General features: G+C 44.5%; 1 protein-coding gene across 2 annotated transcripts in view; it reads left to right on the top strand.

Annotated features, from left to right (window-relative positions):
• Positions 1-12,332, top strand: part of MAP1A (microtubule associated protein 1A) — an 80,032-nt gene that overhangs the window by 50,792 nt on the left and 16,908 nt on the right. For both annotated transcript variants that reach the window (XM_063314523.1, XM_063314524.1), the window contains 3 exons: positions 2,521-2,603; positions 3,232-3,372; positions 4,072-12,169. In XM_063314523.1, the coding sequence (XP_063170593.1) occupies positions 4,222-12,169 (7,948 nt within the window). In that variant the 5' untranslated portion in view covers positions 2,521-2,603; positions 3,232-3,372; positions 4,072-4,221. The remainder of the gene's footprint in view (positions 1-2,520; positions 2,604-3,231; positions 3,373-4,071; positions 12,170-12,332) is intronic.

Genomic DNA, 12,332 nt, shown 5'->3' with positions numbered 1-12,332 from the left:
GCAGTCAGGAAATCAGAAGACGCTTAATCCTTGGGAGAAGAGCAATGACCAATCTCGATAAAATAGTTAAGAGCAGAGACATCACACTGACAACAAAGGTCCGCATAGTTAAAGCAATGGTGTTCCCCGTAGTAACATATGGCTGCGAGAGCTGGACCATAAGGAAGGCTGAACGAAGGAAGATCGACGCTTTGGAACTGTGGTGTTGGAGGAATATTCTGAGAGTACCTTGGACTGCAAGAAGATCAAACCAGTCCATCCTCCAGGAAATAAAGCCAGGGAATGATATTAAAGGCAAAACTGAAATACTCTGGCCACATAATGAGAAGACAGGACACCCTGGAGAAGATGCTGATGCTAGGGAGAGTGGAGGGCAAAAGGAAGAGGGGCCGACCAAGGGCAAGGTGGATGGATGATATTCTAGAGGTGATGGATCTGTCCCTGGGGGAGCTGAGGGTATTGACGACCGACAGGAAGCTCTGGCGTGGGCTGGTCCATGAAGTCACGAAGAGTCGGAAGCAACTAAACGAATAAACTACAAATCATTGACTCATATGACTTGGTCTTGCGAGTTGTTGGCATTCCTCTGAGAGAGAGAGAGAGATGGAAATCTCTTAATAGTAAAAATGTCTGGATGTCAAATTATGTTCCAAAATGTGAAATTTGATCGTTTTTGAAGAATGTTGGTTATATCAGGCATGGGGAACTGCTAAGAGAGTTTATAAATGAATTTTATAATTCGTAATTATAATTCAATTATAATTTTATAATTTTGAAAATGCAATCTTTTCTACTGATCAAAAAGTGATGGAATATGTTTGGCATAGATTTCATGATATTTTACAACACTAGAGACTTATTTTCTTTTAGATTTGAAATCTTCAGATTTTATTTAATATTTGATGTATACTGTAGGTGATATGTTTGGACTGTTTTCAGTTTTCTGGTTCATTAGTTGTTGTTTACCATTTATAATGTTCTTTTTTACTATTGTTTATGTATGTATGTATGTACTGTATGTAATTTTTATAACTGGTTTCTTTTTGTATTTTTGTGTATTTTTTTCAAAAATAAATAAAGGTTCTGATGGAATGTTAAGGAAAAATCCCAGCAGGAAATGCACTTTGAGAGTAGAAGCAGTTGCGATAGAGGCAGCCAAGTTTTCCTGAGGAACCAAACTGTCACCAAGACTCTTTGGAGTGGGGGTTCTTGGGAACAATTTAGATGAACAGCCAAACATTGATGAGGTACCTCTTGCTGCAGGTAAGCAAGAGACACCTCACCTCTTTTTTCCCAATGTTTGACTTTGGGGAGAAAAATACACACTTGGATTTGTGCCCACACTCTCAAAATATCCTGCCTCTGACTCTCTTCACTGAAACCCTAACAGGACCTAGCAGCAGTGGACAGCAGTGAAACAACTTTCAGCTTCCTTCACTTTCAGGAGTCCCAAGCAGCTCCATAGGTTGGAAGAGAGGGATAGTTGCTCTTTCACAAAATCCCGCTTTTCATCTTTATTGATTCTAAGCCAACCTAGCAGTTGGCTGGAAAACTCAACTGGGGGGTGGGGTGGGGTGGGGTGGGGGACAGCCATGGAAATTGGAAGCAGTTGCTGAGGGAAGCCTGGGGGGCACAGTCTGTCATTCCCTGCTGTTCATTTGCCAAATTCAGGGTTAGGAGGTGCCTGAGAGATCATCTACAGTAATCCACCCCTTTGCCCAGTGGAGGGATCTACTACTACAGCACCTCCACAGATAGACACCCAGCCTCTCCATAAACACCTGCAGTGAAAGAAAATCTACCCTCTCTAGGCAGTCTCTTCCATTTCTGAACAGCTATTAGGAAATTTGTGGTGTCCATCAAACCCATTGCTGCTTCTCCAATCTTCCAGAGCAAATCTAAACAATTCCACCCTGTCTTCTACAGACATCCCTTCAAATACTTGAAGACAGCCATCTCATCTCCCTTTGATCTTCTCTTCTCTAGGTTAAACACATCCAATGTCTCTAACTGCTCCTTGTAAGAATATATCTTCCAAGTTCCTTGTTTTCTTGATTGCTCTCCAGATAGCTTTGGATTGTCAAAGTCATTCCTAAATGCAGTGTCTGGAATTGGATGCCATATTCTAAGTCTACAAATCAAGGGAGGAACAATTATGTCCCTTGAGTGTCTGTAGTGCAGAATATAGTTGCTTTTTTTTTTCCTTTTTGCAGCTGGATCACACTGTTGGCTCAGGTTCATGTTGTGATGCACTGTTGGTTCATGTTCATTGTGTGATTTGAGATAGTCTAGAATGAAAATCAAGTGTGGTTTCCTTGCAGCAGGTTCATAGTTAAGCTGAAGGAACAGGAGAAAAATGCCCACAAGAGCAGTCATAATCAGCTATAGGTCTGAAGACCTTCCTCCATGAAGAATTCAGCAAAGACCTGGTCATAATGGCCTTGAACTTTGAAGCATGCAGGGTAGCTATGTGCAACTGGCAGATCTATTTGAAAAAAACCTTCTCTGCTGTCTCTCCAGGTCAGAGGACCCTACACCACCAGAGTGAGGACCTGGACACAGTCGTCTTAGTCAACCCCAATGAGTGGAGCACTGTGTCAGAGGTAAAGATATGGAAAGCTGGCATGTCTGGGTTTTGCAAGAGCTACTCCAATGGAATTGTATAATGAACTCCTAAATATGTCAGTTTGGTCTAGTGGTTAAGGAAACCAGGAGTCTGTGAGTTCTAGTCCCGCCTTAGGCTTGAAAGCTGGCTGGGTAACCTTGGGCCAGTCACTCTCTCTCAGCCCAACTCACCTCATATGGTGGTTGTTGTGGGGAAAATAGGAGGAGGAAGGAATATTAGGTATGTTTGCCACCTTGAGTTATTTATAAAAAATAATAAAGGCAGGATAGAAAATAAAATAAAATAATAATAAATACTGTAAATACGAACAAAAATATCTATTAAGCCATTCCTCAAAACTGCTATGGCATCCAGGCCCATCTTCCAAAAAGTACCGACCTCCCGCTCTTCCTCTTCATTTAACTGCAATACGTTGATTCTCCTGGGTAATGTGTGAATTTGACTCCAGCCCTCTCTCTGACCTAGGTTTGGTAGGATATTCTCCAAAACACCACAGAGCTTGGCAGTTTCTTAAATATTGGGGGAGGGGGGCAGCTTGTACTATAACATTCTGAAAACCTGGAAGTCATAAATAGGAAGCTGAAATACATCTCTGATGTGAACAGGTCCATTCTTTGGTATGTGATCCTTCTGGCCACAAGCTGCTAGTCCTGTGTGGGCAGAGTTCTGACCAGGGAGGTGATTTGATCCTGCAGACTGGGACCTTCACCTACCAGAAATTTACTGAGATACTTGCAGATCCAGAGGTAAGCTTCATAGGTGGGTAATCTGGGATTCCAATTGAATCAGGTGGCTTTGAAGGCCACCTGCAGATTGTTCTATTGCCTCTAATCCCTCCACCTTGAATTTAATTCTGGTAGCCTAGAAAATTCTTCGTCTTGAGACATAAGCTTCCTCCGGCACCAGCAGTTTGAGACGCTGAGCTGGAGACAATTTTATATGGAGACTGCGCCCATGGCATTAATTTGTAGAAATTTAGTACGTTTTCCATAATCTGAACTGTATAAAATATTCCAGAGATTTTGAATACCTTTTGCGGTTCTTTAGAAATTCCTTTCAGGTGACTGGTCTTCTGGTCAATATGGTAATTAAGTAAATATTATCTTTATGTGTCCACCACCTGTCTGTGTCCACAACAATGGATGCAAACATTGGAACAGTCAGGCGTATGGCGCAAGACCAAACAGCATTTCATTCTGTTATACATAGGGTCACCATGAGTCCTAAACGACTTGATGGCAACTAACTACAACATCTTTATGTGTATATTTCTATTCAAAAAATAGGTTGTAGGTTATCCAGAAGTAACAGATGATCTATAGAATGATTGATTGATTGATTAGTTTCTTGTTTTAAATAAAGCTGAATTTGCATGGCATTCACCAAAAAGACTTGAACTTTATCAGGAAGATGTCACTGTTATAACCTGTTTTGAACTCTTGTAGGTTGCCCAGCTTCTCAGTAATACTGATCCGGCTTCTAAAACCTCCCTAACAATATCGTGCTTGGGAGAAGGAGATTGGAGAAATCTTGGGCACTCCAATTTCCAAGACCTTTTCAGTCTGAGAGTCAATCCTGATCCAGTCCTGCCAGAGATGGATGGGATATCTGAATTTGCTGAATACGTCTCTGAGACAGTGGACGTCCCATCACCCTTTGATCTTCTGGAACCCCCAACTTCTGGGGGATTTCTAAAGCTCTCCAAACCCTGCTGCTACATATTCCCAGGAGGAAGGGGGGATTCCGCTCTCTTTGCTGTCAATGGATTCAATATTCTGGTCGATGGTGGCTCAGACAGGAAATCCTGTTTCTGGAAACTGGTCCGACATCTGGATAGGATTGACTCAATTCTCCTGACCCACATCGGAGCTGACAATCTCCCAGGTATTAATGGACTCCTGCAGAGGAAGATTGCTGAACAAGAAGAAGAGCAGTCGCAGGGCTCCACCAACTATAGCGACTGGATAAAGAACCTTCTGTCCCCAGAACTTGGGGTTGTTTTCTTCAATGTTCCTGAGAAGCTCAGAATGCCAGAGTCATCCATGAAAGTCAAAAGAAGTATTGAGGAAGCAAGCCTGACCCTGCAGTACCTCAACAGGCTGGGCATCAAGCCAGAGCCTCTCTATAGATTTGTCAGCACTACCGTTGAGCCAATCACTTTGTTCCACAAAATGGGTGTTGGAAAATTGGACATGTACATCCTGAACCCAGTCAAAGAGAGCAAGGAGATGCAGTTCCTCATGCAGAAGTGGACTGGAAACAGCAAAGCCAAGACAGGCATTATCCTCACCAACGGGAAAGAAGGGGAGATTTCTGTCCCCTACCTAACATCCATCACAGCCCTTGTAGTGTGGCTCCCTGCAGGACCGACGGAAAAAATAGTGCGAGTTTTATTTCCAGGAAATGCACCTCAAAATAAGATTTTGGAAGGTCTTGAGAAGCTCAAGCATCTTGATTTTCTGAAGTATCCTGTAGCTACCCAGAAGGATATGGCTTCTGGCATGCACTCTTCTGTACTTAAACAGTCCAGAATTAAACAACGGACAGACAGTAAAGAGAGCCTCAAGTCATCCCTTAAGCCTCCTACAACAAAGGTAGCTGCTGAAGAGGGGTCTAAAGAGATGAAGACAGAGACAGTAAAAGAGGCTAAAACTGAGAAAAAAGGGAAAGAGCATTCTGAAATGCCTCAAGAGAAGCTGGTTAGAACAGAGAAAATAAAAATGGATTCCAGTGATGCCCTTAAAGCTGAGAAAAGAAAACTTGCTAAAGACAAATTTGGCAAAAAACACCTCAAGGAGAAAGTTTCTAAACTGGAAGAAAAAAGAGACAAAGAAAAGAAAGACATTAAAAAAGAAAGGAGGGAGATTAAGAAAGATGACGGGAAGAAAGAAGAAAGGAAAGATTCAAGGAAAGAAGAAAAAAAGAAAGAAGCTAAACCAGAGTTGAAAAAAATATCTAAGCCAGACTTGAAGGCCTTTACCCCTGAAGTAAGGAAGACTTTATACAAGGCAAAAGTTCCTGGTAGAATAAAAACTGAAAAAGTCCGTACCAAAACTGAAAAGGGCACCATTGGAGAACAGAAGTCTCCATCTGTGCCAAAGAAACATGACCAGCCTCAGGCACCACCATTCATGGCTGAGGAGAGGCTTGTGATGTCTTCACCAGAGGACCTTACCAAGGACTTTGAGGAGCTGAGCTCTAAAAAGCAACAAGAGTCTTATCGTGCACCTGCTCCTCTGGAGGCAGAGGCTGTCTTCAAGCATGCAGAAAATCAGGATCCCTGTGACGTGGCTGCTCAGAGGGATGGCCTGACATCCAAAGGGATCAGTAGTTCAGTGTTCCTTTCTCTGGCTGTGCCAAAGGAGATGGCTTCCCCCATAAGTGGGGTGGTGGGAGCAGGGAAATCATCTGAAAAACCTGATGAGAAAGTAACCTTAGCAGAGCCTCTTGGGCAAGAATTGGATGAGAATGCAAGAAGGACTATCAAAGAATTTCCGGGAAAAGAGAAAGATCCGGTAGTGGCACCTAGAGAAGAAAGAACTGCTGCTTCAGGAAATAATTGGATGTCCACAAGGGAAGATACAAACTTTAAAAGGAGAGAGGATGTGTTAGAAAAGGCAGAACTGGAAGGGACAGCAGAACAAGATGTAAAGGCAAAAAATGAAGAGTTAGTAAGGAGAGAGCTCTCTCGATTCCAGCTGCCACAAGGCCCATCTTTGCTTTCTGATGGGAAAGGAAAAGAACACAAAGCAGAAAGAGTGAACTCCAGCAAAGTACCTGGAAAGTCGCCAGTAATAAAAGAAGGGGTGGACTCTCATCTGGGAAGCTTGCCTTTTCCATCAGGAGAACATATTTCCTACATCCAAGATGAAACCATCCCTGGCTACTCAGAGACAGAACAGACCATCTCAGATGAGGAGATCCATGATGAGCAGGAGGAGAAGATGACACACTTCAAGCCAGACATTGGCAGCTATGACACTGCAGGACCAGACCAGACAGACTCCTTTGAGACCACCAATGGTATCCAGACTCTGACAGTACCTGAAGTCACCAAACGGTATGCTGGCCAGGAACCTGAAATACTTGCCTATCCTACAAATCTTGTGGCAGCCCCCTTGGCAGAAGAGGAACATGTGTCTTCCGCAACATCCATTACAGAATGTGACAAACTCTCCTCGTTTGCCACTTCTGTTGCTGAAGACCAGTCCGTTGCATCAATAACAGCACCACAGACAGAGGAAACGGGCAAAAGTTCCTTCCTGTTGGATACAGTGAATAGCATACCTTCCTCTCGAACAGAGGTCACCCAAGGCCTGGACTATGTACCCTCTGCTGGCACTATTTCTCCCACATCTTCCCTGGAAGAGGACAAAGGCTTTAAGTCTCCTCCTCCAGAAGACTTCCATAGCCAGATAGAAAGTGAGAAGAAACTTGAGATCTGCAAGAAGGTTTTACAGCAGCAGCAGCAGCAGCAGCAGCAAGAAGCTCCTCACTTTGAGAGGCCTTGGCAAGCACAAGAACATTATGATGCCCTAGTGTTTTCACAGCAAGGGCCCCTGGGAGATAGTTCAAGTGAAGTATCCGTGGAAGGACCTCAAGAAGCTATACTCCTTCTGAATGAAGAAAATGCACACTTGCTGCGGGTAGAACCAGGCTCTGTTGATGCAGAAGATCGATGCATAAGCCCTGATGATAGCACCATCAGGATGGCATCTCCCACCCAGTCAGGCCCCACTAGCGCAGGGCACACACCTTTTCATCAATCCCCTATAGAGGAAAAATTGGACACTGCAGAAACAGAGATGTTTGAAAAGGCAGCAAAGTCTCCAGTGATGGGAGCTGAAACAGAAAGACCCAATAGAGCAATGAATGTATTCAGAACATTTGAAGGAGAGGCAGAGTCTCAAGAAGCCAAGGAGGCTTTTACTCTCCTTCCGGACATGCCTGGCCTTGGAGCTACAGCTCTCCTGCATGAAGAATTCTTATCTGCCCAGAATGAAGACAGGAGCTGGCATTTGGAGCAAGAGGAACGGGCAATAAGCTTCTACCACAAACAAGAAACTATTGATATTTCTGACCTAGATTTTCCCACTAAAGAGACCCTTCCAGAGACCTTAAAAGACGTTTCATCTAAGAATGTCCACACTATTGAGGAAGCCTCCCGTGAATGTACTGTTAGGTCTGGGGCTGAGTTGTTCTCTGCTTCAGAAATACCTCCTCCAAAAGGATGGGAAGAAATTTCAGACATATCTGGAGATGAAAAATCTTCACAAATCATTAATTTACCAGGAGAAGAAAAGGCATTTCCTTTTACTGATAAAATACCTGGGAAGACAAAATGTACTGATGATTTCATCCCTGAAATATCTCAAGCCAGTTTGCATTTGACAGAAACTGGCTTAGAGCAAAAAGACTCTTGTTCAGTGACTGTGAAACATACTTCTCCAGAACATGGTAATTTTGTTCCGAGCCTTCAGGAAGAAACCCCTGCATATTTATTCACAGAAGGAATTTCTCCAAGAGATGATACACTTCTGCTTACAAAAGAGAGCCCTACTAAAAAAATATCTTTGGGCATGCTTGTGGAACAATTTTCTCCTAAAAGTAAACACCAGGCTTCCCTAGGAGAGAGCCCAAGTACAGATGGAAGAACAGAAGCTGATGCCAAAGAGGATCCATGCCATTCCTCTGTAAACTCTCAGCAAGGTCCATTTCTAGATGCCACCATAATAAAGCCTTCAGCAGACCCTTTTCTAGAAAACGGCAGATCAGCTTCCTTAACTGAAAAACACTCTCTCAAGGAACTGTCTCCCAGACAAACATGCCCAGACCCGAAGTCCTCAAGCTTCACATCACTGAGCTCAGTTCCAGATAGCAATGCCTTGGAAGCTTCCTCTGAAGAGAAAGGGCCTTGTCAATTTCTGGGAAAGAGAGAGAAAACAAATGAACCATCTCCAGAAATAGAAAACCTATATGTGAGAGAAACAGACTATGAGAAGAAAGTGTGGTTTCCAGAGGAAATGAAAGAAGTACCATGCAAAGAACAGCAACTGAAATATGATAAAGAAAAGGGAGAGTCTACATTTTTGGATGATGAGGTAGACATACCTGAAAAGAAGGAAGAAAATGTTCCCTGTGAGGAGATTGAGGATATTCCAAAACAGGGTATTTTGGATACTGAACACAGCTTCTTTCAGGAAGATGCTACCAATGAGAAGCAAGAGGTTTTCCTAGCAAAGGGTGGCTTTCTGTTTGTAGACGACAAGCCTGTGGAACAGCTGTTAAAGGGAAAGCCAGCTCCCCAAGCACAGCCTACTCAATGTGCTCTGAATTCAGAGAAAATTGAAATTTGCAGCTTTGAAAATTGCCGCTCCCTTGAATTCAAAAGTGAGCCAAAATCAAGCCTGGAATGGGCTACTTTGTCTTTTCCACACCAGGCCAAGATACCTACTTCAGTGGAAGGAAAAGAAGATCGTCTCTCTATATCTAATCAAGTTAAGGAGAAAGTGACCCCACAGCTGTCTTCTGACTCCATGAGTGAAGCTGTGGCTCCCTGTCCACAAGGCAAGCCTTCTGCAGGAGATGAAAGTGTTGATGAGCTCCCGCCAGCAACCCCAGAAAAGAGGTCAGAGACTGATGCTCTGGATGCCAAAGAGACACAGGAGAGAAAGCAAAATGCTGGTGAGAAATCAGCTGGGCATCTTTATGATCACACAGATGAAAGTAAAAAGCAGACATTAACATCTGTAACTCTTCTGAACACAGGTGCAGGGTCAGAGGAGAACAGACAATTTTATCCTGACCAAGATTGTAGAGGAAGCAGGGAGCCTGAAATCCCTCCACAAGACCCTCCCTCTTTTGGCCAAATAAAGTGCTATGCGTGGTCAGGCACTCTGGAGCCCTCCAGCCCTTTTGAGTCACATGATTCCAAAGTGAATGCAGATGGGAAAGGGCAAGAGAAGGAAGAGAGGGAACCAACTCCTTACCCTCATGAAAAAACTTTTCAGTATGCTGATGTCTATGGGAATGGGGAAACGTCTGATGCTGGACACTCTGGAAAGGGTGCGGTGCTCAAGACTGCTCAAGCATCAAGATCTCAGAAGGAAGAATTCCTTTATCCCATTTCCTCCAAAGAAGAAGATTCTTATCTCTGCACTCCTACTGAGAAAGAACTCTCATCTCCAAGTTCATCCAAGGATATGATGGGGTATTCCTTTAAGTATGCAGATGTTAATGAGCAGTGTCTGGGGAGTCCATGTGCCATGGCGTCCACAGACACACAACCTAAAGAACACTTAATCAGCCCACTACCACTCCTACCAGAAAAACCAGTGAGTCTCCAGCCTACCTCCTCTTTGGGAGACACGGCCTTCTCCCACTCCATCAATGTCAGGGACACATTTAACCAGGAAGATTTAATCATCTCCTCCAAAAATATGAGCCCCTCAGATAGAAAACTCAGTCAGGAGCAGGAGTCTCCTTCAAAAAGTTTTCATCCCAAGGACATTTATTATGAGAAAGCTGAAAGAGAAGAAAGTGTAAGTGACTCAGAGTTGGAGAAAGGTGCCCAGGAGAAGTCAGAAAAAGAATCAGAGTATCCAATGGTGAAGCCAGCCAGAGAAAAGGAACTCTGTACAGAGAGTTTGGTAACAGAGGAGGACAGTGTCTCAGTACCATGGCAAGAAGCCCATGATGTGTCATTGGGAGAGGGAAATCACTCAAAGGAAATGGCCAGTGACCACCCTGTAGATCCAGATGGACAGGAATGGGGCTCAAACATGCCTGAGGCTGCCATCAAGCAATACTCCAAGGAGGAAGAGAGAAAGGACCCCTTGGAAAAAGCCTGTGGTGATGTTGATCCCAAAAGCTTTTTACTTGCAGCCACTGCTAAAGACAAGGACTCTCCAAAGGGACCGGTCCTCCTTCCTAAAGGGCTTGATTGTTCTTCCTCGGGATTTGAACTTTCCTGCCTGGAAAAGCATGAGCCATCCATTTTGTTCAGACATGAAGCCCATTTCTCCTCACATCTTGAGGATAAATCTCTCACTTTAAACATACCTGTTCCTGTTTCTTCAGAAAAGGGCCAAAAAGATGGATACTTAGAGGTATCCAAAAAAAAGGATTCCCTCTTTGTAGATGTTTCACAGCCAGATCTATATGAAGAAGAAGGAAAGCTCCCTTTGTGGACATCCCAGGAGTATCAGATACACAAGGTGTCACCCAGACCCTCTGAGGAACCTTTCCCAGGGACCTCCATCTCAGCAGTGCAGGTGACAAATGGCAGCCCCCTCCATGGCCTCCAGTACATCTCAGGAGCAATTGCTGCAGAGACAGAGACCCAGAGCCCACAAACCTTGTCCCCATTGCTTTCGGAAAAGGCCACTTTAGATGAGTTAGGGGAAGTTGCCTCTGCCAGCACGAAGGCCAGGCAGCCACCAGAATCCACTTGCGCAGTGGGCTGTTTGCCACAGCCTCCAAGCCCTGAAGAATGGCCAGCACCCGCTTCCCTTCCGCACGCCCCAGCAGGTTCTCCTCATTGTCAGCAGGAGGCAGGAGCAACAGCCAATGGCCCTGCAGAAGTAAGCATCAGTCCACTAGCTTCTTATGATCCTTCACACCTTACAGGAAAATCGAGGAGGATGGGGGAGGAGCAGGAGTGGGAGAAGGTTTGTGAAAGGCAGAGCCGCCCCACTTCTCTCCTGACCCCTGACCCAAACTTCCCAAGTCCTCGGCTGAACAGCCAAACAGAGGGTCCTGGTGACACCTCCCAAGCAATGGAGCCATGTTTCAAAAACACATCTCACTCTGGACAGAAATTATCATATAAGCAAAGAAAGGGCGAATTATCTCCATCGTTCATCAATCCGAGTCCTCACGATTCATCGGAAGACAGTGAGTTTTCACAGGCTAAAGGCCATTTTTCAGTGAAAGGAAAGCCACATTCAGTTCCTGGTGTCCATAGACAAGCTACTTCTACTGTGGAAGAAACTCCTCCCACCTCTGCAAGTGATTCGGGGACTTCTCAGTCAGACTCAGATGTTCCTCCAGAAACAGAGGAATGTCCCTCGATCACAGCTGAGGCAGCCCTGGACTCAGATGAAGATACTGATTATCTTCCAGTAGACAAAGCTGTAGGCGGTTCCCAGCATGGCACAAAGTCTGGCCATGACCCACAACCTGCTTCCTTGGTGGACCCTTATCCTCACCCTCCACGCCCAGATGTTTGCATGATGGATCCTGAAATGCTGCTGATTGAACAGAACATCAACAGACTCGATAAGATATCCAAGAAGGACCTGAAGGATAAAAATAAAGCATCAAAGAAGCTGCTGGGCAAGTCCAAGTCCTCCTCCCCATACCAGAAATCTGACAAACAATTGCTTAGTCCCATACAGCAACCATTTGACAGGTCTTCAAAACCAGTGTCAGCTAAGAAAGAGAAACTGCTCAAGCCACACATGGAGGACAAAGATGAGGTTTCTCGAAGCACCCACACCAACCCTGGCAAGAATCTCGTCAATGGTATCAAAACCAGCCCAGGTAAGACTGAACAGATGTACAGCAAAGATTGTGGAAGTTATCATTCTCCAGAGTAATGACTATCTGGGCAGAGAAACTGAGTTTTATAACCCTTCTAGAGCTTCCAAAAGGTCACCCTTTCTGTCATGGGGGCTTTGTGGGGCCACAAGAATTAATCCAACAG

Source organism: Candoia aspera, chromosome 13 (assembly GCF_035149785.1).
Source record: "Candoia aspera isolate rCanAsp1 chromosome 13, rCanAsp1.hap2, whole genome shotgun sequence".
Taxonomy (NCBI): Eukaryota; Metazoa; Chordata; class Lepidosauria; order Squamata; family Boidae; genus Candoia; species Candoia aspera.
The sequence above is the reverse complement of the archived record's forward strand: the minus strand, read 5'-3'. Positions and strand labels throughout refer to the sequence as shown.